We start from the raw sequence: 24420 nt of genomic DNA, 5'->3' as shown, positions 1-24420 counted from the left end.
GATCTAAAGATCGATATCGCTAGCTGGCCGAGCAATGTTCATTCGCCAGTGGTGCCGATTAACTGGGTCCTTTTGGTACAGATTGACTTCGAAGAACTTGTTGTGCGTTGCACACTTGAAGTTTTTGTACCTATGTTAAATGAGCTTTCTGTACTTCTCAATAGATATTATGATTCAGCGAACATACGAATTGAGCTTCTGGAAATTCCCAGCGATCAAATCTTGCTCGGTAATCTCCACGAATTCAACCCGGACTCCACTTGCTTCGGGGTCAGGGATGAAATATCTCTTAGCCTCGACAGCACCGAAATTGACTTGTCGAACAAACTGAATCGCGTAAGGTGGCGGACTATCAGGATCCTGAAAAAACGAAGCTGAAACGGCAGAGGGGCATGATTCAGATCCTTTGGCCCAAGCAATGAATGGGTCAAACTTGGCCTCATGCGTTAGATAGGCAGGTCGATAAGGGGACATAGAAGAGCAACAAAAAATTGAAGACATTGCTAGAGAGTGATTCCTTAGTTGAGGTATTGTTGCCTTTTAAATAATCATGAAAACATCTCTGCTGGAGGGGAATGATGGTCTTTATATGCCCTTCAAATTGGTTTCATCCCCTTGATTCGAATTCGTCTTTTATCCAGGAGCTTGATTCTGAGAAAAGCTGTAGCAACCTAGACATGATTGACAATCATGTGCATATTCTAATCCGGCAATTTGTCAATTGATGTTGTATTCGGCGGGCTGATCGTTCAATCGTAGTTCTCCATTTTGAGGCCCCCTTCTGATCGGCTCTGTCGATGCCCAATTCAAAACTCCCCGATCCAATATGTCTAGGCCGATAGTGGTATTCCAGCTCGATATTGCAGCTCAATAGTCCGGCTGGCGTACGACATAGCTGAATCTCGCCTATCAGAACTCTACATTTTGAGGCCTCCCTCGCACGGTCCCCCACTTCTGACTGAGACCATCCCGGGGTAGTTATTAGTTGCTAACTAGAGGTACATACTCGAGACTACCCGATCAATTTGAACACACCACTCGAAAAGTATAAAGGGCTAGTGATTCCCTATCCTCTTGTGGTTTTCTTCTTTTCTCTTTCTTTTTTAGGGGCAGCGGGCCTGTCATCCTCGCTCTTTACTTCACCCGCTGCCACTGCCATTCCTTTTGCGCGCTTTGAATCTGCTTTTTTAATCTCTCCTTCAATCGTTCTTTGAAAAGAATATTCTTCTCTGTGCTGCTTTGATCAAGAGGCTAGGCTTCCAACCTATCCTCTTTACAACATCCAAATTGCGGTTAGTCTAGATATCTGGGGTTTAAAAGGGTGAAGCTATTTAGTCCACCTTTTTTCGCGGCGAACACACATACCAGAAGCTCCACCAGAAGTCAACAACCGGCAGTCCAATTTCCTTGAACAACAAAAACAGCTTTCTCTTCTTGAATCTGGACATGTCGTTCCAGCGTGGCTACACGGGTCGGACAATTCTGGTCCCCGTGCATATTCCGTGTCCACATCCCAACCCCGGTTTCCTGACTCTACAACACAGGATGGAAAACAGTATCAGCAGCAGGTCACTTCGCAACAGCCAGAAGAATATTTTCAACATGAACAAATTGAACACGATGGTGTTTCCGACGTGGTTTCTACCTCATCAAAATCTGAACGGCAAACCTCATCTTCCATAGCAGCCAACTTCTCTTCTCTGCAGTGTGAACACTGCCAAAGGGTATTCCCAAGCCGTGGACAGCTAAAGTATGTTTTGTTCTCTTGCACATACTTCATCATGGTACCAACATTGTTCTGATTATCTAAAAGCAAACACATAAAAACACATACACGTCCTTGCAAGTGTCCCATAAACGGATGTGTCATAGGTTTTGCAATCCAAAAAGACCTGACGCGACACATGCAATCAGTTCATAAGGACCAAGGGTTCACTGGGCACTTCATGGCCTATTGTCCTCATCCTCGTTGCGACTATCATGCGAACGGAAGGAAAGGGCCGATGCGACAAGTTAATCTCCAGCGCCATATTAGAGCCAAGCACCGACTAGAGGCTGGGTTTTGATACGTGGGTCAGTTTAGACATTGGGTTTATGTGTATAGCGTTTAGATCAGATTCTTGACAGAGGAAATTTCAGCTCGAAAACAGTCTTTGTGAAGTTCACCTGTAACCATGCTCGTACTTCTAATCTCTTAAAGTCTGAATCGTTGCACCAGGACAACAAAAATTACATCTTGTGACGATATAACATCACACAAGTGACTTCGATCGGAATGTGTGACTTCAGGCAGCATATGTGTCATGGCTTTGTGAATCGGGAGCGGAGGATAGAGGGAGGAGAGAAGTCAGGTTAAAGGAAGGGAAGGCTGTCAAGTTGAACATCTAATTGGGGAGTCTATCAAGTAACCACGGGTGGCTAAATCTGACTGTGGCTCTACAAGCTAGAGCGCCAACTCCAGTCCTCCATGCTACTAGTCACACAATTTGAAGCATTTTTCTCAGGCTTAACGAAACCCGCGGACTGTGCTATGACATGATGATATATGGGGTTGTCTTGGGACGGCGTTGATTTTGGCGCATCAATTTTCTCCTCAAGGAGGAGTTAGATCGGGTTGAGTTTATAGAAGCCATTGCGAGTGGTCGCCTTGCTTTTCGGGAACGCTATAACTACTAAGGCACCTGTACCGTACGAGGATAGCATTAGAGAGGCGAGCTTTTCTTAAGTTACAGGTCCGTCAACAGGAAAGAGCTAAAGTATGTAAAGGGGACATGTCAATCTTTCAGCAGGCGAAACGGCGAAAGAAGGATGTAAAACCAAAAGAATAGAAAGTAAAAATCCCAATCAGATTCTGGTGTGCCTGATAGACTGAAATTTGACGCGTCCGTCATTGACGGTGAGGATGCGCACCGGCATTTTGGTTCGGACAGACTCCTCGCCAGGCAGGTTCATCGGGGCAGAGAAGCCTGCCACTCGGGTGATGTTCACATGGCACTGAGGACAACGTGAATCACTCATATCAGCCTCGTGAGTGTCTTTTAAGACTCGGATGCAGACATTGCAAAATTGGTGGTCACACGGCCGAACACTGCCCCCATTGATAAATGCACATTAGCACATATTACCTTGAAAGGACAGGGGGAACTCATCACTTACATGCAATCACAGAGCCTCTTCTCACATCTTTTGCACATAGTAGGGTGGGCTGGGTCGAACGATGGTTCCGCCGCGATCCCCTTCTTGTCCATCTGGCTGACGGACTTGACATCATCAAAACCACCACCTTCAACACGGTCATCCACCTGTTCTTCGACCAGAAAGAACGGCATGTCAGCTGCCACAGCCTGGTAGGCGCTCATGGGAATAGGTGGAGGGACAATGTGAGTGACGGACTCAAAGCTGACGGGGTCGAAAATGTGCACATGGATCACACGAGCCGCGTCGACATTCCACATGGACGGAGGGTTAGAGTCCGAAACAATATCCTGAACTTTGTGTTTGTCTACCGTCAGTATTTGGGACTCAAAACATGGTGGAACTTATATGGTGCTTTCTTAACACTCCATGAGAGGTACATACTCAGCTTTCCTCCTGCCGCCAAACCCATGGCCTGAACGCTCAGCGGCTGACGTGCAACTGCAATCCCAGCCTCTTGTACTCTCTCTATAGTCTCCTTTGCGCGCCGGGTGATGCCTTTTGTTTCACTAGAAAACGGCGGGCGGTTGAGAAGAGCCTCTTTTTCGCTGACTTCAGTCATGAAGCTTGGAGAGCCTGAATAGAATGAGGTATTCGAAGTACCCCTGCTATTGGCTTCCATTGCGATTCTAGGTAATAGACCCAGACGATAAGATCGCCGGCCACGATACCTTTCCCATTCAGACTCATCCGAAAAGGTATAATAAAATGCCTGTTGGATCCGTGTTAGCCTGTCTCAAGGCCGTACAACAAACACTGACTTACTTCAACCGATAGTCGACTCGCTTCTGGAGCGCCACCAAGCCTCTTTATCATGTCGCTCAAGATGGCCGGTCTCTGATATGTGGATTCGGGGGGATAGGACCGGATTTTCGCTCCAGTTGCGAGTCCCAGCTCAGCCGGAGTCCTTGCCTCGTCGAGATGCAAGTACGTATCTCGCAAAGCTTCCTCTTCTGTGGCTACGAGCCAACTGGCGACCTTCTTCTGGTATGCAGGAATGACTTCAATCTGGAGACCTCCGTGCTTTTCCTCGCCGGTCTTCTGGCCTTCGACTGTGTATCCAGATCCTACTATGGTACCCATTAGTACGTGTTCAGCTTTTTTTGAGATGTCCGCAACTGACATGGCATGGCAACAAACTGCCGAACAACTCCAGGGGCGACACAGACACCGTCGATCCATTTCTGATCGGGAACAACAATGTAATCCTGTACCCAGCTAGTCCCGGCTCTTTCTTCCATCATGTTTCTTCCCGTGACTGCATTGATTTGGCCAATATACACTCTGATAGCGTATGATTTCATATGATTGCCACTGTATAAACTCTCGCTTGTAGTATGAAATTCAATCCACAGCGCTTCGCGCTGCCACATCGGCAAGAATACGCCTCCTTTCTCAAGTATATTGTCGGGCAATTTGTCTGTATAGTCCTCGGTATTATAAAGAGGGAAACTGCCCACTGATGCAGGAAGAGCATGAAGACGGTCATCATCTGGCATGCGGACGGTTCGGTGGAAAATGATGGTGAGATCATCATCGATACGCAGCGAGTTCATGCGGCGCTCTGCATAGGTACCCATGTTGTCATGAAGAATCTCAAACTTGACCTCTTCGCGTCGGTTGGAGCACACATAGAGTGGCTCGTCAATATGAATATGGGTTTCGTCAACGGCCGCTTTGTCGGAGACCACCTCTACCTCTTTGAACGGGTGGAACACACGCTGTCTAGAAGACTTGTACCAAGTCTTTCCGTTCTCGATGATCGTATCTGGAGCTTCGTATCCTAGTTCTGTGTTTACTTTAGCACTTCCTTTTGGAGGAAAATCGGGTGGAGAGAACATACTTTCCAGTTCTTCCCAGATGCGCTGGAGCGGAGTATCACCGGTGAACTCGAGAACAGCTTCTTCGGTCTTGTCGTCCTCTCCCTCGCGCTTTCTCAATTTCTGCACTGCTATGGAAAACGGGCCCTCACGCATAGTAGTCATTTTGATGTATAATTGTTGATGCGAAATTTTTGAGCACTGATTTGTTGAAAACGAGAGTGCTGACCCATGGGTTTATGAGGGCCCGGCCCGTTAGCCTATGGCATTTTCGACGACATATCGATTTCACCTGGGCAATCTCACACGAATACGAGGCGCAGCGCCGAAAGCTTACGGGTTTGGGTTATCCCGCACTCTGCTGCGGCTCCGCCACTGTAGATGGAAATATTTATCCAGATCAAAGAGGGGAACATACATCTTTCGTCTTTGCGCGCAGCCACCCAACTAGGCTCATCGTCTCTTTCCAGTTCGCTATAATTTCCCTCATTCCTTGACAACCCTAGTCAATCCTACACAGCCTCGCGAGCCCTTGACTTTCATTCTGCGAATTTCTGGGAGGGTCTTCTTCTTCCTTCTGGGCCATATACCCACCCATCTCTTAATATTCTCTATACACCTCTTTACTTAAACCGTTTTCAATCGCAACACAACGCTGCTTCAGAAATCATCATGTCATTTGGGTTCTCCATCGGCGATATAATCCTCTGCGCCCAGATAGCCCACCGCCTCTTCTCATCCGTGACTGACGGACGCAAAAACGCGCCCCGAGACCTCAAAGAGCTCGAGGACGTGCTGTTTGGTCTATGCTGCGCCCTCGACCATCTCCAACGCGAGCATGAGTCTATCTTGATCAATACTACGTCTCAGCCCGGGAATGGTGCTGTGCAGCACCTCGGATCGATGATCAACTCCTGCCGGACGACTCTCGAGCAGCTTAACAATGCCACAGTCAAGTACCGAGAGGCTGCAGACGACCCTCCCAGCGCACCGCCCTTTGCTCAGGGCATAGGCGCCCTTCGGACCCAGGTCAAGGTTCAGATGAGGAGAGTCGTGTGGGACCTCCGAGGCGACTCCTTAGCCAAGTACCGGCAAAAGCTCCAGGCCCATACGGATTCAATCAACATTCTTCTCAGTACTTTTATATGGTGAGTTCCAAGGCCTGCCTGTTGAGTTTTACCCCTTTCATATACGCAAGTAATATCCGGTGCTAAAACAATATGGTTAGGTCCTCAACGAATCGCATCGAGAAAATAGTTCCGTTCATCAGCAAAGGCTAGACAATATTGTGCAGCAAGCTTCGCAAATCAACAGCAACGTATCCCAGCTAGTGCAGTGTCTGCTTGCCAACAATAGAGCACCTTTGACGTCTCAGCACCACTTTCAGCACCACAATAACAATAAGACCATCGAGTCATTCAGCGCGGCAGTTACGACAATCCCTCTACGACTAGAGCGAGCGCAAGAAGGGGGACCTCTCCCCCGAGCACTGCCGTCGCCAGCGCCATCAGTCTGGCCAGACGAGCAATCCTTTCATCTCCCCAAGAGGATCCAAACCGTTAACGAGGCGAGGAAGATCATCGGGGCCAAAGAACTCGAAGCGCGTCGGAGGCAACTAGACGCGAAATCATCGGCATCAGCCCAACAACAACACAAGAGACAACACCTTACAGCCAGCAAGAGCGTCGATTCCATCCAACAGCTCAGCCACCAAATTGAGCATATATTCCAGACGTTACAAGTACCCGTAGCCTCACGGATAGTTACGAATAATGGCGAGCAGACTGACATCGTAGCTTGGGTGTTCAGTCTGGGGACCGTCTTAGAAGAGTTGCAAGCTTCGCCTCCGGTGTTTGATAAACAGGAGCTAAACATGATCGTGAGCCAGCTGGCACAATTGCTCGTGAAGATGAACTTGTTGCTAGAACAGAGCGAGGCGCTGAACCGCGGTGTGTTTTATGATGCGAGCGGGTCTCATATTGACAGGGTCTTTACTAAGTTGAGGAGTCTGTCGACTGTCTGTGAGAAAGAAATTGAGGAGTTTGAAGATGAGCGGGAGGACTGGAGAGACAGTGGATGATCGTGACTCTTTCTGTTCCTCTTTATCTTCCCTAGTGTAGGATCTCAATTCATTGTATTTTCTTCTGTATTTTCATTTTCTTCATGTACCAGCAGTGGATGTAGCTTAGTGGATCCTCGTCGTAAGTCCTGCCCTCCTTCAAATCGGATGACTGGAGCAGGAGCAGTGGGATAGTATTTGTTCAAAGTCGGCTTGCGAAGTTGGTCTCATCGTCCAGAGAGATAGATGGGAAGGGACTACGTAAGGGTCGTGTAGTGACCGCGGAACCATTCTGGGGTTGGGAAATATTTTGAGTCTTGTGCTCACGGTTCGAGCTGTTGGAACTGAGATATGTAGTCGCCGTAATACGGGCTGTCGCTCATATCTACCCACGATATAAGGCCTGGAGATCTGTATCAGCGTACAGCGGCGTTGCCATTTGTAGGCAGACACCAGAACAATTAGAAGCGAAAGTAGAGAGCATAAAGAGCAGGAGCCATGTGAAATACAAAAGAGAACCATACTGACCTATCAGGGTCAATCCTCTACAGCAGCAGTACAGCCTTCGTCATGTAAGAAGTAGACGAGGACAAAACCTCGAAGGAAAAAAGAAAACGGAGAGGACGGCGGCCGTGGATCAAAGCCAGGTTGCTATAATCCTCCCTACAAGCAGATGATGTAGGATCCACCGTCGTGATTCGCGAGGCGTCTTGTAGCTCAACCCCCCTATCTTCTTGATTGCTACGGTTAGCTGCAGCGAACATCTAGGACAGGGTGAAGGACTGTCTGTGTATCATATATAAAGTGAGCTAGATTAGGCAAATAAACTCACCACTATCATTCTTATCATCAGTAGGAGATCGCTTTATTCTGTACTTATGAACACGACAGAATCCACTACCTGATTAATGCACTACTAGTCATTATTTTGAAACTAAGTCCTGCGTTGAGAATAATACTTAGTCTATTAGTAACTATGGAACCGTTTTTCGGGCAGACTTTCATTGTTTGCTTAATTCCGAGAAGAAGAAGCAAATTGTCTAATAAAATGGTAGAGTCCTGTGACTTTCTGAGTGGGACTTTGAGTTAACGAACCCAATTATAAAAGATTTTACTATCGGAGAGAAAGGTGGAAAAGCCTATATTGCCCCTTACTAAATGAGGTGTTCTAACTCGGGGCGGGGGGGAAAGTGTGGAGAGGCCAACGTTCTGAGCACGTCCTCCCCCACCGTGAACCGGCGCTAAAATCAACTGGACGTATTTGAACGATCTTTCCTACCTTTGAGTGGCTAACTTCTAGCTCATCTGTAAAGATGGCACCAAGTTTGCGATGGAATCCCCGCGTGGTAACTGGACTTTAGACTTTCGTCAGGAATTCGAAGATGCAATGACCAAAGCGTCAGGTCCGTTGCTTAGGAAGAGTCTCACCATGTTGATGAAAATTCCAAAATACCGGGATACGCATGCCACCGATGATCATATTGTGAGCGCAATGTTCGTAGGGGGGTTAGTTGGTGATGCTGAAGACCAGGACACTCCTGTTGAATTCGGGGCCGAGGACTGGGAACTTACCAACATGTGCAACACACAGTTCACTTTTGGATAATGGGAGATTACTGGGAAATGATATAATTCCGACTTCTGTATAAGTTGCTGGCATGTTAGTTTGACCATAATCAATCTTATTATTATTTTGACACTAAACGTACTGTGAGCCGAATTTCAAGTCAAGCACTCGCTAGTATCATTTTCAAGGAACTTCAATACACTGTTTCCTTTTTATACTGCCGAATTCGATGTGTTAGGTATTGGCATTCCTCAGAAGTCTAGTTTAATCTACGTCCGGCGACGCGATAAAATTTTCGTTGGATAGAAAGATGATATGACAATCAACTAAGAATATAGTTTTCGGCTCCAATCTCGAGAAATTGGTTCTTCCATTCAACACGTAAACTTATACAAATGGCAAATTTACTCTATATGGACAATTACCGCCAACATGCAACCTGTGGACTCCCTTGTTTCGGAAGAGCATGCTACATGGGGGCCTGTTTGACCAAATTCCTTTCCGTTTGCTGATCGTGTCGCCGCACCCCACACATTATATGTTCTTTTATTGTTTTCTATTGATTGAAATGATAAAACTGCGTTCAAAAAAAATCAAAATGTTTCTGCAGCAACTATCAGTCTTTCTCAGGAATATGTCGCATTCTTTTATATTACACGCGATCAGGCTGAGCGGGGGAGGAGAGTCATTTGTAGCGTGGAGAGGAGAGGAACAGCCGTTGAAGGTGAACAACATGATGACTAACCGTGCTGTGCGGGTCGTAGAATGGTCGAGGGCGGTGGGTGTTCGTCGAAATAGTCACGGGCGGAACAACTCCACAGAGTCCTCGGATCAGAATTCCATATGTAATTACAAAGTCATCTTTTATAAACGATCGCCATGGCGGAAGTTCAAATTGAAGTCGTAAGTTAGAACCTGAAACAGAAATTGTATGATCATCCACATTAACCCATGCATGCAGGACCCCGACATCTATGATCTCGGACATACCGAGTATATAATGAATAACATTTCCTCGTGAGTCGCATAGCGAACAGACAGACCGACGGAAGACTCGGAATGTCCGGATTAACATCCACAGTGAAACAACGTCAATAGCATCGTCGATATGCAGAGGTGTCTATGAAAATGGAAGACGGTATGCAGGTCGGAGATCCTTATCGAACCTAGCTGACGGGCTGTTAGCTATCAGAGTCTCAAGGAGGGCCAATATTGGTACGCTCTCATGATGTTCGAGTCAAAAATCCATCCTTATATCAGTATAGGTGTCCATGCGATGAGCAACAATTCGAAAGCTTGCAGGCGTGGTGCGTTTGTGAATCTCAATATCGAAATCCAAAACTCACTCAAATAGCCACCTTCTCTGTACATTCCTGGACTCCAACACGGCAAACCCACTTTTCCAAGCTCCAGTACGAAATCCAAAAGTATGACTCGACCATATCCATCGAGTCACACAAGGCACTGACCAAAAGAAAGGACATTTTAGACATTGGGACAGGCCGAGGGAATTGGGCAGTGTAAGTAGTACCACCCAACCCACCAAGAACCAAACTTATATCTTCTAATCGCAGCGATGTAGCAGATATGTTCCCAGCGGGTGAGTCCAAATCCCCATCCCCCCACAGAATCTAACAATCCAGCCACCGTCCGAGGCGTAGATCTATTCCCCCCACCTCTGGACTGGATTCCCCCAAACTGCATAATGGAAGTAGACGACATCCTTCAAGAGTGGACATGGCGCACACCCTTCGACCTAATCCACCTCCGCCAAATGATAGGCGCATTCACACCCGAAGAATGGGACCAAGTCTACACACATTGCCACAAGTAAGCAAAGCACCACCCGTGGCCTCACAACATGCACACCCACACACAGCTAATACACCCAGCAACCTCAAACCAGGCGGGTGGATTGAGCAGATAGAAGTCGACCCAGTAATCCTCTGCACAGACTCCAGCCTCCCGCCAAACAGCAGCACGATACAGTACTCCGCAGCGGTGATCCAAGCCGCAACGAACTACAACCATCCCATGACCACAGCGAACACGATGCGATCCGCGATGGCGCGAGCGGGGTTCATCGAAATTCACGAGAAAACGTACAAGTGGCCGATTGGGCCGTGGGCGCGCGACGCGACGCTGAAAGAGGCAGGTCGGCTGCATCATCACCAGTGGCGGCATGGAATGGAGGGGTGGGCGATGTACCATCTTACGCGGTGGGGGGTGCCGAGTCCGTGGACTAAAGATGAGGTGCACGTTCTTGTTGCAAAGGTTAGGGCGGAGCTGAATGATCCGCGCTTGCATATGTGGCAGCGAGCCAGGAGAGTTTGGGGGCGGAGGGCGACGGATGAGGAGATTGAGGTCAATGGGGGAAGGGCGGAGATTGTGGTAATTAAGGATGAGCCTAGTCCTTAGGATTGGGGATTGATTGTAATTTCGTCAATTCAACCTCTAATAAAGTGACAAACAGTCCTTCCTACAGTATAGCATCGGTTCAAAAACAGTACAGTACTTCCGGAAATCGGTGTCAAACCACTACAGACGCGCTCGAAATCAGTTTCACCACTTTGTTCTCTTTGATTGTGAATCACATGATGGGCTGCTCTGTAAACCGCGGGAAATACTCACACAATTAATACCCTTACCAGTCTTGACATGGAAGCATTCTTTCTCACGGAGGCAGCAAAATAAATCCTGGCTGGGTTCACGCAAAATCGAAGTATGAAAACTCAATAAACAAAGGTAGAGGTCTTGCCTCTTCGAGTGAACGAGGTGCCTGAAATCCGAACGAGTGGTTCTGTTCCTTGCTTGATTGCAATCCTAGCATCTATAATATCATATAACGAAACAAACTCTGGGCTCTAAGTGGGACAGAACTATAGTCACATAATAGCTCATTCCGTAAGTGGGCAAAGTAAAGTAGAAATAAACCACTGACGACCGGGAGATATCCTAGTGTCCTGGTGCAATTCCATCGCTAAATTCATGAACAAAGATAACCTAGAACAGAAAGAATCTCATATTAATACGTCACTACTGCTTGACTAAGCTTAATGATAGTATAGCTATTTGCTAGGCCTGACGTATTCTGTGGTATAAGTCTACTAAACCTCATTAGAATCAATCAGCGTGGGTCCTAATATGTTTAGGAAGAATCTATACCAATGATCATGCACACGGTGCGGGCCAATAATTAACTTCTTTGCACTGGCCAGAACAGCAAACATCGCAAAAGTCGACGATTGAGCCTTGTGCTGTAGATGGGGTAAGAATTTTTAGTGCTATCGTTCGTATAGGCTAGGGTTCAAATACGACGACAACGTTCGGACTCGAGTGGAGTTGCACCAACCAGTAGGGTCGGGATAAGAGCGAACATAAGATGGAAGATAAGTTTCATGATGACTTGCTGGTTATAGTAAGGGCTGTTGATTTTTGATTTCAAAAGAGGTAGGAGGAATTCAGCGAAGAAACTTGAAGTGGACAGAGAGATGGGGATAGAACAAGATTCATATGTTTTGACACTAGCGCTGAAGAGCAAAATTCACACTTAGGCTCGTCCTATCTCCCCTTACATGTTTAAGTGGATGACTGCAGATCAATTACGGACGGAAGTGGAGCATTGTAGAGGCCAATTTCCATGATCCGTATGCTTAGCCAGCCATTTTTCAACTCGAAGGATTGTTGCTCGAGTACTTAAATATTATTTTCTTAGGTAATTCTTAGCCTTCGGCGCTTTTAGTACATCTAATCCTCGTTCTTTGTTGTTCTCTGGCTTCTCACTGTTCTTACCTAGCCCTTTCTGACTGGCGCTATGTGATTGTTCATTGATGTGGATTTACCGTGGGGCGAGACAACGAGACAACACAGCAATAATGTTGATCTGCAGGTCTAAATTCGGGGCTGTCTGTCGCTAAGGAAGTGTTTACACTAATGACTATGAGATACATTATACATATTGTTTTTCTCACCGACATTTGCTATTAACGAGCTTACTCAATCTAGATCCTATTCTTATGCTTGGTAGGGTCGTTCTTGACCCTAGATGGGTTAAAAACTCCATACTAATCTCTTAAATGCTACATAGGTCGATTTTTCTTTATTGTCGATCATTACCAGTAAAAACGCAGTTTTCAAATGGGATTTCAGAGATACCCAACATCCCAGAGCTTTCTTAATACCCCACTATCCCCCCTACCTTCAATCAACAATCATTTCGTCTGCTCACTAAGAAGAAGGCTACGCAGAGATAAGCATAGAGGAAGAACACAGGTATCTTCCTATGGTGCCCCAAGAACTCCTATCGGTAAATTGTCAGGGTTTCACCATCTACAACCTAGACCTTACACCGTCATTCCGCAAAATGGTGCCACAGCTCCCTCCATCGAAGCTCGAAATGACCCGTGATATGATACTTGGCGAGTCCCTAAACAAACCACAGATCGTCAAAGCAGCTGAATGCGATAAACTTTCGATCATTAATCTCCGTAACAACCTTCACCGATTCGGAAACGTCAGAGCACCTCTAACTCGTGTTAGACGACGACGGAGTGTCACCCCTTCGATGCTAGAGGCCGTATGTGTTCATCTTCATAAGAAGCCTGGGATGTACTTGGACGAGTAAGAAAAGTCTGCAAGGAACAATAAAATTATATAATCATGAATTTTATACACCCCCTCAGCTGAGTGCTCCGATCCATCTAAATCCGAAGGATCGTCTTGGTTACCTCACTACTCATGTAAGAGATGTATCTCGGTTTCTCTTATTGGCTAATCTATCTGAACGCACGATCGCGCTAGCTTGAAGAAGGTATCAATCGGCAAGTAATCTGATCTATCTATCCTTTAATTTACTTTCTACGTCAGAGGAAACAGCGGTCAAATATGTCGATTCCAAGTATGGGTCTCAGTGTAACTTCATGTAGTATAATGCATCTACTTTATGCTTTGTGCCTACGTAGATAGTTGGGGCGGAGGGGAAGGTGGGGCCGTCCCGCGTCCCAGCTATATATATTGCTAGGACCTTGTAGCCATTCTACTCAATTTTAGATCAATCCAACTTTTTCTACATTACAAGATACATCTGTATGTGCCGCTAATTGTGCTTGCAGCTACTAATGATCGTCAATTTTGCTAATATACCTTACGTTCAGCCAAAATGGGGGATTACCACGGAATTGCCAGTATGTCGTTTTAACTTCTTCCCTTATTTACATTTAACAACTTCTCATCTCTTGGCCCCGTCTCTCCGATGAATTATTATTGACTTTGTCTAGGGGCGTTTGTAGAACACTTCTATAGAACGTTCGACAATTATGAAGCCAGGAGCTCTTTGGCTTCCCTCTACGTAAGTGTCGACCTGAAGACCTAGAGATTTATATGCGAGAAAGAGTTGACTTTTGAATAGCGTCCTGAGTCAAAGCTGAGATGGGAAGGCCAAGAATTCCAAGGTGCCCAGGATATCATAGCACAATTGATCGTGAGTGATGTCCACGTGTAGCGAGGTGACTACATGAGGTATGACCTATGTCTGACTTTCACTCCATCTTCAGAAACCCGAAATGAAGACCGTGAAGACTAAGATCAACACAACTGACCCCTCTCCCTCTGTTGACAACGGTGTTCTAGTGGTTGTGACTGGAAACTTGGTTGTACGTAGCGCATATTTCCTCCCGGTTTCGACACAAACTGATACATGGCCATGAGCTAAACAGATCGATAACGCGTTTGATAAACCGTTTGCTTTCACATCGACATTTCTGTTGTCACCTATCCCTGGGCAGCCCGGTGGTTATTTCATCTACAATCAGGTATTAAGATTGATATTTTAGACGATAACCATATTAGAGCCTTCTAATGCGAAATTCGTGATCCAACATTCGAGATGTTTTAGTATGGTGCAGGTTTTGTCCCTTTACAGAGTACATCTACGACCAAAGATGCCACTATAGCACTATAGACCATCGTGTTGATGGGCCTAAAGATGTAGACAAGTTAGCCGTAGAGGGGGCCGCTATTTCGCTCATCACGCGCAGGGTAGAAATCTAAGGTTCACTATCAAATAAGGTGAATCTACGGCGCTGAAACATTGACGCGATAATCAGCCAGCTCCCCACCCGATAAAAAGCAAGGTCTGAGCACTAAAACGGAAAGGGAAGGCCAAGAAGTGGCAGAGGACATCAAGTACCTAGGTATTTCTCTGTGAAGTCCAGGCTCATAAACATGCACCAGTAAGTATATACAGTATTTTAATTTCTTAATCTCTCGACATCTTTATCTCTTAATGCAATTTAAAATCCAGGACCCTTCCCAATAACTCTCTCTAAGAAATCAAACCCTTCTCTCTGCAACCACCAAGTCTTCGACCCAACTTCCATCATAGCAGCAAAAGTATGTTCCTCCCCAGGAACCTCCGTCATTCCGCACCTGACCCCACAAATCTTCAATCTCTCCAACAAGACCCGACTAAGCCCAATAGGCACCATAGTATCAGCCATACCATGAACAATATACGTAGGCGGGAACCCAGATCCAACATTCAAAACAGGATCAACGCGCCTCATCTCCGGATCTTCCACGGACGAATAAATGGCCTCAATCACCTTCCCCGACGCAATCCGCGTAAAGGCAAACGCATCCCTCGGCTTCGAAAAATCAGGTCCCTTGCTAACGCCCGACTCCGTCTGCCCTTCCAATGAAACCGAGCTATCCGTCGGAACGGGATACTCGTCGTAGACCCCGTTCAGGAAATCATCGGATAGATTAGACGGCAATTTTGCAGCGACGTGCTGGAGGGGCGTTTTCCACGCTGGATCTGTGAAATGCACTGCACCGTAGAGAGATAGGATGGCGGCAACGGGTCTTGGGACGTCGAAGCCCTGCGGGGATCAGCATTTGATATATTCTTAATTTTTACGAGTATTTTCTGTCTCGGGATCGTAGTTACCAATGCCAATGCCAAAGTTCCACCGGATGAGGTCCCGAATGCAGCAATTTTTTCCAGATCGGCGCTGTAGCCTGCTGGCAGGACTTTGTCTAGATGGCCGGCGTGGATCCAGGCTAGGAGATCGCGGATATCTTGCATTGGGCCTTCGAGGAGGTTCACAGCTGGACAGAGCCGGTGGTTTGGGACGAGGACTATCCAGCCGCGCATTAGGCAGTCGTTTACTTGTGGGAGGGATACCATGCGCGAGTGACCGAGCATGAAGGCGCCGCCATGGATGTCGATTACTGGGATTGTTAGTAATTTGTCTTTAACATATAGTGTTTTTAAATGGGATTGGACTGTTTGGCAAGAGCTCACCAACGGGATATTTCTGTGCAGATGAAGAGGTGGGGAGGTAGAGGTCTGTTGTGATCTTGCTGCCATTGATCTCTTTGTAGAGTACTGTTATGGGGTCTTCGAGAGACATTTTTGCGCTTAATATATGTATCAGTTTCAGAGGACAGGTGAAGGTGCTAAAGTATTTATATTTCCGGGAACATGGCGGGGATGGAAATCCCAAAGCTGGGGATCTCGGGATATCCGGGAGCCGAGCTAAATGGAAGAGCATCCGAGTTCGGATAGTAATTCAGTCTACCATTCTGCTGTATTGAGGTTTTTTTTATTTTACAAAGAGAAGTGCTGCACAGAAAAGCGATTTAACTATGTATGGCCGTTCAAATGCATAGGCCAACCCTCCCAGACGCCGCGAAACAAGGCCAAGCAGATGCGCATTTTTGCAGCGAGATCATTAAAATACAATGTAGAGAAAATTGAGACTAGAGATCGAGATCAACGCACAGACACCCCAGAGCGATCGGTGAACATCCGAGCGGCAATGTTCATAGAGGCCAGCTCTTGGAATAGCAGCTTCGCGGCGTAGGGGATGTGCACTTGCGAGATGCGATGCTTGTTGTTGCAGAGACGGCATTCGAAGAGACCCTTCTTCAGTTTTCTAGAACAGTTTGTTAGCATTGTGCGACGAAAGGGCAAAGATGAATCTAAACTTACGCAACTGGAGTCATGAGACCGCAATCATCACAAATGTGGACACGGAAGGGATCAGAAACATCGAAGAGACGTTCCTTCAAGAAGGCACTGGCACCGTGAGCGATCATACAATCACGCTCCATCTCTCCGAAACGCAGACCACCGTCACGGGCACGACCCTCGACGGGCTGGCGGGTCAGAATCTGGGTGGGACCACGGGCACGAGCGTGAATCTTGTCATCCACCATGTGACGGAGACGCTGGTAGTATGTGGGACCGAGGAACACTTGAGCCACCATCTTGCGACCAGTGTGGCCGTTGAACATGACCTCGAAACCACGGGACTGGTAGCCGTGCTCGCGCAGCAATCGAGAGACGGAGTCAACAGTAACATCGGTGAAGGGGGTGGCGTCACCCTCGAAGCCACGCAGGGCGGAAACCTTACTCAATTGACACTCGATCAAATGGGCAATGGTCATACGGGACGGAATGGCGTGGGGGTTGATAATCAAATCAGGAACCACACCTTCTCGGGTGAAAGGCATATCTTCCTGGCGGTAGGTGATACCAATGGTACCCTTCTGACCGTGACGAGAAGCGAACTTGTCACCAATTTGGGGAATCTTGGTGGTACGCATGCGGACCTTCACGAACTTGAGGTCGTCGTTACCAGTGGAGATAAGCACCTGGTCAACGATACCGTTCTCGGTACTCCGCAGTGGTGTCGACACATCGATCTTCGTGTGTGCCTTGGTACGCTGACCGAGCTCCTCTGCGTCGGCAGCTAAGGGAGCAGTCTTTCCAATGATAATATCTTCTCCTGAAACACGGACACCAGGAGCAACGATACCATCCTCATCCAACTTGTCGTAAGTACCCTTGCGCATGCCGAGAGTGTCGGCGCGCATGGGCTTCTCGAATCGCTCGACGACCTGAAGGCCGACCATCTTCTCGGTGTCCGTATAAGTACGGTAGAACAAACTGCGGAACAAACCACGATCGATACTGCTCTGGTTCATAATAACGGAATCTTCCTGGTTGTATCCGGAGTATGTAGCAATAGCGACAATAGCGTTCTGACCGGCGGGCAGTTCGCGGAAACGCAAGAATTCCATCGACCGAGTGGTGGCCAGAGGCTTCTGGGGGTAGTAAAGAATGTTGGCCATAGTTTCCATACGTTGCGCGTAGTTCGTCAAGAAGACACCCATGGCTTGTTTACCCATGGCGGACTGGTAGGTATTACGGGGAGACTGGTTGTGATCGGGGAACGGAATGATACTGGCGCAAACACCCAAGATCATACTGGGATGGATCTCGCAATGCGTCCAGGTATGTGCGCGCTGGCTGAGAATCGAGCGAACACGCTTGTTGGGATCGTTGGTCTCATCCTCTGGCAAGGCGTAACCAGCTTGGAGTTGTCTGGAGATTTCCAAGTCTTCTGGGGTCATGACAATCATGATTGTCTCTTCCTCTTCAGCATCGACATACTCAACGGCACCAGAGCGTACCAAACCATCCCAACCAAAGTATTGCTCACGGCGCTCTTCCGGAGTCATGTCCAGGGGCAAATCCTTGTCGTGCTCGAGCTTGCGAATGTGCTCTTTGTTGAGAATCAATCCACCAGAGTTTTCACTCTTAGGGTCGTTGTCGATAACGAAGAGCGGTCGGCAGACACGTCCAGTATCGGTGAAAATCTTGAACTCACGCTCACGGATGTCACGAATGAGACTGACTTCGTGGGAGATCATGTTTCGACGACGCAAGTTTTGCATGGTGTTGACAAGGTGCGAGGGATCACGATGAATACCCACCCAAACACCGTTAACGAAGACCTTCGTGGCGTTGGGAGTAACTTGAGGCTCGAACTCCTCCAACACTTCCATGTTTCGTTGAATCATGAAATCGATAATGGGCTCAGCCGGCGTACCGACAGTGATGTAACACATCAGTGCCAAATTTTTGACCAAACCACAAGCCTGTCCTTCGGGGGTCTCGGCCGGGCAGACCAGACCCCAATGGGTGTTGTGCAGCTGACGCGGCTTGGCGATCTTTCCATCTCTACCAATTGGTGTGTTCGTGCGGCGAAGATGGGACAAAGACGAGGCGAAAGTATAACGACTCAGCACCTGGGACACACCAGCCTTGGCGCTAGCTGCCTTCTTCTGCTCACCCCAATTACCAGTGGCAAGAGCGTACTTCAAACCACCAGTGAGTGTTGCGGCCTTGAGACCAACATTGAGATAAATCTCGCGACCGCCGTCAACGCAGCGCTGCACGTAGCGCTGAAGATCCTTGGTAACTCTGGTGAAAAGAGTTCGGAACAGACTGGCCAAAAGGGGACCAGCCAAATCAAGTCGCTTCTTTCCGAAGTGGTCACGATCGTCGACATCGCGGCGACCAAGAGCACACTGGAGGAGACGGTGGACCATGTATCCAAGGAAGAAAGCTTTGCGAGTTTCACTGCCCTCGCTCTGCGAAATGTGAGGTAGCAATTCCTTCTGCATGATGTCGCGGGCATAGCGCACACGGCGGTCGTGGTTCAGATTTGACTGTGAAGAGCCACGCTTGGCAATGAAGTCCAGGGCGACCTCACGGTCTTGAATGACAAAGCCCTCCTCAATACACGGCTTGAGCATCTCCAGCATTGGGGTATCGTTCCTGTCGTAACAAATGTGATTTAGGATATCTTCGTCAGAAACGACGCCCAGCGCACGGAAAACGACGACGATTGGAATATCGGCCTTGACATATGGAAGCGTCGATCGAATGGTCGGGCCAAATCCTCCCTTGGCACTGTCACCCTTTGCGAATAGCTTGAGGGTAAGCGAGGAGAGCATTCGGGAACCCTTCTCGACTGCACTTCGGATTTCGGCGATGTAAGGTGTGGGGCTGGGGGTGCCTTCTTGAAGACTTGGACGATGTTGCCGGCACTGCGCTCCTGTGCGATCAAAACCTTCTCGCTACCGTTGATGACGAAGTAACCACCAGAGTCATAAGGACACTCGTTCCAAGCATAGAGTGAGGACTCATTGAGATCCTTCAGGATACAGTATTTGGATTTCAGCATGATGGGCATCTTTCCAATGAAAACGGTCTCCTCCTTGCTTTGTTCCTGAGGTAGCATCTTTTCCTTCCAATCAAGGCCTCCGTATGATTTAGACTTTTGGTCACCCTCTTCCTCATCTTCATCGTCCCTGGCGGGCTTCTCGCGACCTTCCACAATTTTCTTTGTGACACCGAGATAGAGTGGGGAGGCGTAGGTGAGGTTTCGGAGTCGGGCTTCCTGCGGCAACATGATGGTAGTCGCACCATCGCCTTCTGTCACCGATGGACGCGAAAGCATGACAGTGCCGAACTTGAGCTCATAGCGGCGCACAACAACAGGATTTACTTCATCTTCGGAGGGGGGAGGGTTTGATCGAGGACCACCTGACCTTGCTCTTCGACAAGCTCCTGCATGGTAGAGGATATAAACTCGTCGAAAGAGTCAAGCTGCTGAGAGACGAGACCCTTTGAGTCGAAAAAGGACGAAATCACCGTCCAACAATCCTCGGAGGTGATGCCCTCGTCGGCCTCATCGTAGAACTCCTCCTCGTATGTTTCATCGTAGTCGGCCATGATGGCGGGGTATCTAGGTCGAACTCTTTTGTCGGATAACGAAGGTAGGAGGGCTAAGTTGTGGGAAGAAAAAGCGCAAGAGGCGCGTCGGCCTGTGCAGGTCTCCGCGAGAAACGCTCAACGCGCTGGAGCAACCACCTGTCGATCGCCGAGGGAGGGGAGATTCAAGAGTCAGAGAGTCAGAGCGGCTAGTTAAAAAGGTCTGACAAACTGGCGGAGATGAATGAGGAACTCCCCGTCAATGATGCGATGAAGGGACTGATCTTCAGACGATTGATGCTTCTGAGCCCGCTGGATTTGCACTAGTCCCAATTAAGAAGTTATCATGTGACCAGGATCTCACCGCCCAAAGGGTTCACTCGAAGTATCCAATGGCATCTAGTCACTCTTTATTGATCTTGAATGTCATTGAATAAAATACAATCATTACGCTTAGCGCCATGATATTGATGAATCTGGAGGATGATCTTGTTTTTAATATAGTACAATTGATTTCGGTGTGTATTTTGCTCACACAAACTGCAAAAGAGTGCTGAGCATGTCTTTGAAGTCTTTATGGCCTGGTTCCTCCTCACCGAGTCCCTCGAGTTGTTCTATTTCAGTTAGATTAGAAATATCGTAGTGTCATATGTGTCTTACCTTTCAACGTGCCGCGGACCAAAGACAAATCTTCATCACGATCCGCAAGAAGCGACACGATCTTCTTCTTTGCTCCATCGTCTTCGGCAAGAAGCCATGCCAGAATAACATCGATGGTCTAGGGCTGTTAGTGACAATTCAAATCTTTTGAGGGCAAGACTTGCCTGTAATGAGAACAGGCCAGCGTCGAGCCGCCTGGACAACCATTCCCCGGCCATAAGTTCTTGTTCCTCCTCATCGAAAGTTCTGCGCTCCTTTGCAATGGCTTGTTCCACTGGCGAGACACGCGCGGCATACTCTCGTCTCAAAGTGATAAGCTTCTCGATTCTTGCATAGTCCTTTTCCATGAATTTGGCTAATGTCCGGATTCGTGGCGCAGAGCCCCCAGGGAGGAGTCGGAGAAGGGAAGCAAAGATCCCCAGGAAGTGTTCGATATTCTGGCCCTCTTGCTATATGGGTGTTAGTTTCGCTCGGTTCTGCTGGTGAACTCCAACCTACCTTCTTCAGGAACATGCCGAAGACAGTCTTCAAACCAGCCGCCTCTACCAGTCTCTCACATGCCGGCGCACCTCCGACGCCACCCAAGGCATGGTCAAGTACCCTCAACGCGCGAGGCTTGCTAAACTTGCCCTCCTTGAGCATGATCAGTGCTAATTCAATTCCCTCGGCCTCAACGAACTTGTCTTTCCCGGAATTTTCTTCGACCAAGCAAATGAGTGAGTCAAACAGGTTTTCGACAAATTCTTCTTCGTCCGAGTCTTTGGCCGGGTCTCTTTTGCGGTACAAGCTAAGCAACTGAAGAATGGCATCGATACCGTCAAGGTCAATGAACTTTCCACGATTCTTTGAGGATGACTGTAATAGAATCGCCAATATTTCTGCTGCATATTGCTTGTTCTGAGTGACGACTGCTTCTTTCTGCTGAATGCGTGACAAAATCCATGGCAGGATCGCCGCGTCTTGTCCAATTGTCTCCGCGTGTGATGTCTGGGAGGCAAGATTTTCCAATACGCCTGTTTTCAATAAGTATGTTTCCCTCGGTTTTCTCGCCTGTGTGTACTCACCTAGCACATAATACACTCCCGCCCTGTCGGTTTCAGATCCTTCATCTAGTCTGGAGAGGTTTTGTGTCAACAACTCAATAAGACCGGCTTCCATCTAAGCATTGTGAGCATTTTCTATTTCCCAAATTGGCAATTTCAACATACCATCGCATTAACGAGGGCATCCCATTGTTCTTGCTCCGCCTCCACATCCTCGTCTGTCAATTCGCTTATAATCTGGATGACATCGATTGCGATGTCTGCATTTTCGTGTGCGAGCAGGGAGATCAGAGATCCCACGCATCCCATCTTTGCAAATTCCTCATATAGCTCAGAGTGTTCGGACAGAATCGATAGGCCCTTGATCTCACTATCGAGATCGGCCTCAGAGACCATGAATCTGTGACCATATCAGCATCTGAAATCACCAATCGTTCCGACCCACGTACTTTGTTGGGTCACTCTCAAATTTTGCTCGTAGCTCGGCGTTCTTGGAAATCTTCTTTTCGAAACTCAATGCGAAGCGACGTACCCACGCGGAGTCGAAGTTCTCGGGCTAGTAGATGTGAATGTCAGCACCAGACAACCTTCAGATTCCTTTGAATATTCCATACCGCAGCCTCTTCTTCCTCATATTGGTCAATGTATTCCATCGCTTGCGCTGTCTTCTGCTCCATTCCACCGCCGAAGAAGCGGCCCTCCTCGTCATCTGGGAGATCCTCTTCCATGTCCGGAGGGAGCTCAGGTCCAGCTTCCCCGTCGTCCTCATCCTCAACCATGGGGGCCTTCCCTTTCGACCTCACATCACCATTTGAATCGATCTTTGCTGATTTGTACACCTCATCTTTGTATTTATGTTAGGAAAGTCCGACTAATGCGTTTGCGGGGGAAGGGCGTACTTGGGTCTTGGAGAGGCTCGAACTTGCGCTTAGCACCTCCAGTGGAGGATGATTTCTATACAGTCAGACTTGTTTGAGCAATGCGAGACAGCAAGAAACACCGTGGAACTAACCTTGAAGAGCTCGTCGACATTCATGGTTGCGACGGCTGGGTCACTGATACCGTGAAAAGCGTTTGGTGCACCGATGTGTTGTCAGTTAAACCCAAAACAGCGATATCAACTCAAAGCTCAAAAAATCGCCAAAGACAAGATACATAAAGCAAAGAAAAAGGTTGTCGCAGATGTTGTCGCATCGTCCTTCAATGCGCGGGCAAAAGATACGGTCACCGGTAGGAGCTAGTGGCGCAGTGACGCCAAATGTTCCGAAGCCGCAGATTTCTCGAAGATCCGACCATCACTTCCAACCAACAACATCAATCTCCGTCTTCCATCGTCTCATTACATCACACAAAATGGCTCCCAACCAGCGCATCATTCCCTCCGGCTCGCGCCCCCAGAAGAGCTTCTTCAGCACTGCCTACAATGAGGCCACCAACCCCGAGAACAAGACAATTGTCCGCAGTATCATTGTCTTCGGTGTATGTTTCATCATATCAGTCTGGATTCTTCCTGCATTCCATATAACTAACGAATGGCTACTTAGGCCGGTATTGCGTTCCTTTCCTCCAGCCTCGGAGAGTTCCTCCTTCCTCCGTAAGTCGACCCTGACTCGAATCCATCGTTAACGACGGTATTTATCCTAACAAATACTAACTTGAGGCAGTATGTAATACCACCATGCCTTTGATACCTCCCGTGACACGACTCGGATCTCCCTTGGAGCAGTGGAAGCATATCGGCGTCGGTCAACGGAAAACACATGATGCATAGATATTTTTTCGCTCGGCGGTTTTGGGATGGGATAATTTGTACAATATATTATTTGGAGGACATGCAATATCCCGCATGATGACTCCAGTTTCAAGTTCATGAATATCAGGAATTTTGCCGCGTGCTATTGTCAAACACTCGTGGCTTACTCCAAACCTTTCTCTTTTACTATAGAACGTTATTAGCGACGGTGAGTATTGACTCAGTTGGGAAAAGCTTTAGTTATTACTAGGAATAATATAACGTGTACAGATGCTGTAATCAATTAAACAATGTCTACCTAGACTATCCCCGCGTGAACAACGACGGTTGAAATAGATCCAATAAGTACAAGTATCTGCAAGGTTGTTATAGAAGTATAAATAATTGTTTTATTTTCATGGGAGGGTCCTTTAGTTGATCACACAAGCCAGGATTACTCAAATATCTCCAAAGATTTTTGACGACCACGGTCTATCGCTAGTTCTTCGGGCATTGGTTGTAAGAATTTGTCAATCTCATGGACCCAAAAAGAGTTCTGTTGGTTGACTTGATAGGCAGTAGTATATTCCCAATATGATGGATACCAACTAGCGGTTCCCCGTAAATGATACCAGAGATACTATCCCTGCTAGCAAGAATACTAAGGCTGCTAAGCTCACCGTGGGTAAATACCTAGGTACCAACGGCCAAGACCTGCTGTCTCGTTTGAAAAATTCCTGGAACTCAGGGTCAAACTTGGAGTTAAATTCCATCC

The 24420-nt window shown here is 47.7% G+C and overlaps 11 protein-coding genes across 11 annotated transcripts; 6 read left to right on the top strand and 5 right to left on the bottom strand.

Annotated features, from left to right (window-relative positions):
- Positions 1-3: 3 nt before the first annotated feature.
- Positions 4-474, bottom strand: N7529_001849 (uncharacterized protein; the record flags this gene model as incomplete). The annotated part of the gene is made up of 2 exons (XM_057237380.1): positions 4-130; positions 188-474. 2 exons carry the CDS (start codon positions 472-474, stop codon positions 4-6), a joined length of 414 nt encoding a protein of 137 aa, XP_057102067.1.
- Positions 475-3152: 2678 nt separating this feature from the next.
- On the bottom strand, positions 3153-5180 carry N7529_001848 (uncharacterized protein; the record flags this gene model as incomplete). The annotated part of the gene is made up of 4 exons (XM_057237379.1): positions 3153-3485; positions 3560-3907; positions 3961-4265; positions 4319-5180. 4 exons carry the CDS (start codon positions 5178-5180, stop codon positions 3153-3155), a joined length of 1848 nt encoding a protein of 615 aa, XP_057102066.1.
- Positions 5181-5687: 507 nt separating this feature from the next.
- Positions 5688-7095, top strand: N7529_001847 (uncharacterized protein; the record flags this gene model as incomplete). Its single annotated transcript, XM_057237378.1, has 2 exons — positions 5688-6163; positions 6291-7095. 2 exons carry the CDS (start codon positions 5688-5690, stop codon positions 7093-7095), a joined length of 1281 nt encoding a protein of 426 aa, XP_057102065.1.
- Positions 7096-8387: 1292 nt separating this feature from the next.
- N7529_001846 (catalytic LigB subunit of aromatic ring-opening dioxygenase) lies at positions 8388-8680 on the top strand (the record flags this gene model as incomplete). The annotated part of the gene is made up of 2 exons (XM_057237377.1): positions 8388-8420; positions 8447-8680. 2 exons carry the CDS (start codon positions 8388-8390, stop codon positions 8678-8680), a joined length of 267 nt encoding a protein of 88 aa, XP_057102064.1.
- Positions 8681-9520: 840 nt separating this feature from the next.
- Positions 9521-11059, top strand: N7529_001845 (class I SAM-dependent methyltransferase; the record flags this gene model as incomplete). The annotated part of the gene is made up of 8 exons (XM_057237376.1): positions 9521-9544; positions 9603-9658; positions 9723-9779; positions 9827-9948; positions 9996-10161; positions 10216-10241; positions 10285-10471; positions 10534-11059. 8 exons carry the CDS (start codon positions 9521-9523, stop codon positions 11057-11059), a joined length of 1164 nt encoding a protein of 387 aa, XP_057102063.1.
- A 1945-nt stretch (positions 11060-13004) lies between these two features.
- N7529_001844 (uncharacterized protein) lies at positions 13005-13265 on the top strand (the record flags this gene model as incomplete). The annotated part of the gene is made up of 1 exon (XM_057237375.1): positions 13005-13265. One exon carries the CDS (start codon positions 13005-13007, stop codon positions 13263-13265), a length of 261 nt encoding a protein of 86 aa, XP_057102062.1.
- A 534-nt stretch (positions 13266-13799) lies between these two features.
- Positions 13800-14630, top strand: N7529_001843 (nuclear transport factor 2 family protein; the record flags this gene model as incomplete). The annotated part of the gene is made up of 6 exons (XM_057237374.1): positions 13800-13824; positions 13918-13988; positions 14049-14120; positions 14194-14292; positions 14356-14451; positions 14601-14630. 6 exons carry the CDS (start codon positions 13800-13802, stop codon positions 14628-14630), a joined length of 393 nt encoding a protein of 130 aa, XP_057102061.1.
- Positions 14631-14931: 301 nt separating this feature from the next.
- On the bottom strand, positions 14932-16053 carry N7529_001842 (uncharacterized protein; the record flags this gene model as incomplete). Its single annotated transcript, XM_057237373.1, has 3 exons — positions 14932-15519; positions 15588-15871; positions 15945-16053. 3 exons carry the CDS (start codon positions 16051-16053, stop codon positions 14932-14934), a joined length of 981 nt encoding a protein of 326 aa, XP_057102060.1.
- A 362-nt stretch (positions 16054-16415) lies between these two features.
- On the bottom strand, positions 16416-20231 carry N7529_001841 (DNA-directed RNA polymerase II subunit RPB2; the record flags this gene model as incomplete). Its single annotated transcript, XM_057237372.1, has 4 exons — positions 16416-16578; positions 16635-19426; positions 19474-20009; positions 20048-20231. 4 exons carry the CDS (start codon positions 20229-20231, stop codon positions 16416-16418), a joined length of 3675 nt encoding a protein of 1224 aa, XP_057102059.1.
- Positions 20232-20741: 510 nt separating this feature from the next.
- On the bottom strand, positions 20742-22949 carry N7529_001840 (beta-catenin-like protein 1; the record flags this gene model as incomplete). The annotated part of the gene is made up of 10 exons (XM_057237371.1): positions 20742-20824; positions 20871-20988; positions 21035-21319; positions 21369-21883; positions 21935-22028; positions 22079-22313; positions 22363-22469; positions 22528-22757; positions 22813-22867; positions 22926-22949. The coding sequence occupies 10 exons, from the start codon at positions 22947-22949 to the stop codon at positions 20742-20744; spliced, it is 1746 nt and encodes a 581-aa protein (XP_057102058.1).
- A 317-nt stretch (positions 22950-23266) lies between these two features.
- On the top strand, positions 23267-23684 carry N7529_001839 (uncharacterized protein; the record flags this gene model as incomplete). Its single annotated transcript, XM_057237370.1, has 3 exons — positions 23267-23390; positions 23458-23507; positions 23574-23684. The coding sequence occupies 3 exons, from the start codon at positions 23267-23269 to the stop codon at positions 23682-23684; spliced, it is 285 nt and encodes a 94-aa protein (XP_057102057.1).
- Between the last annotated feature and the right edge of the window lie 736 nt (positions 23685-24420).

Source organism: Penicillium soppii (genome assembly GCF_028829465.1).
Source record: "Penicillium soppii strain IBT 18220 chromosome Unknown utg000002l, whole genome shotgun sequence".
NCBI classification, from domain to species: Eukaryota; Fungi; Ascomycota; class Eurotiomycetes; order Eurotiales; family Aspergillaceae; genus Penicillium; species Penicillium soppii.
This window is presented reverse-complemented; position numbering and strand designations above follow the sequence as displayed.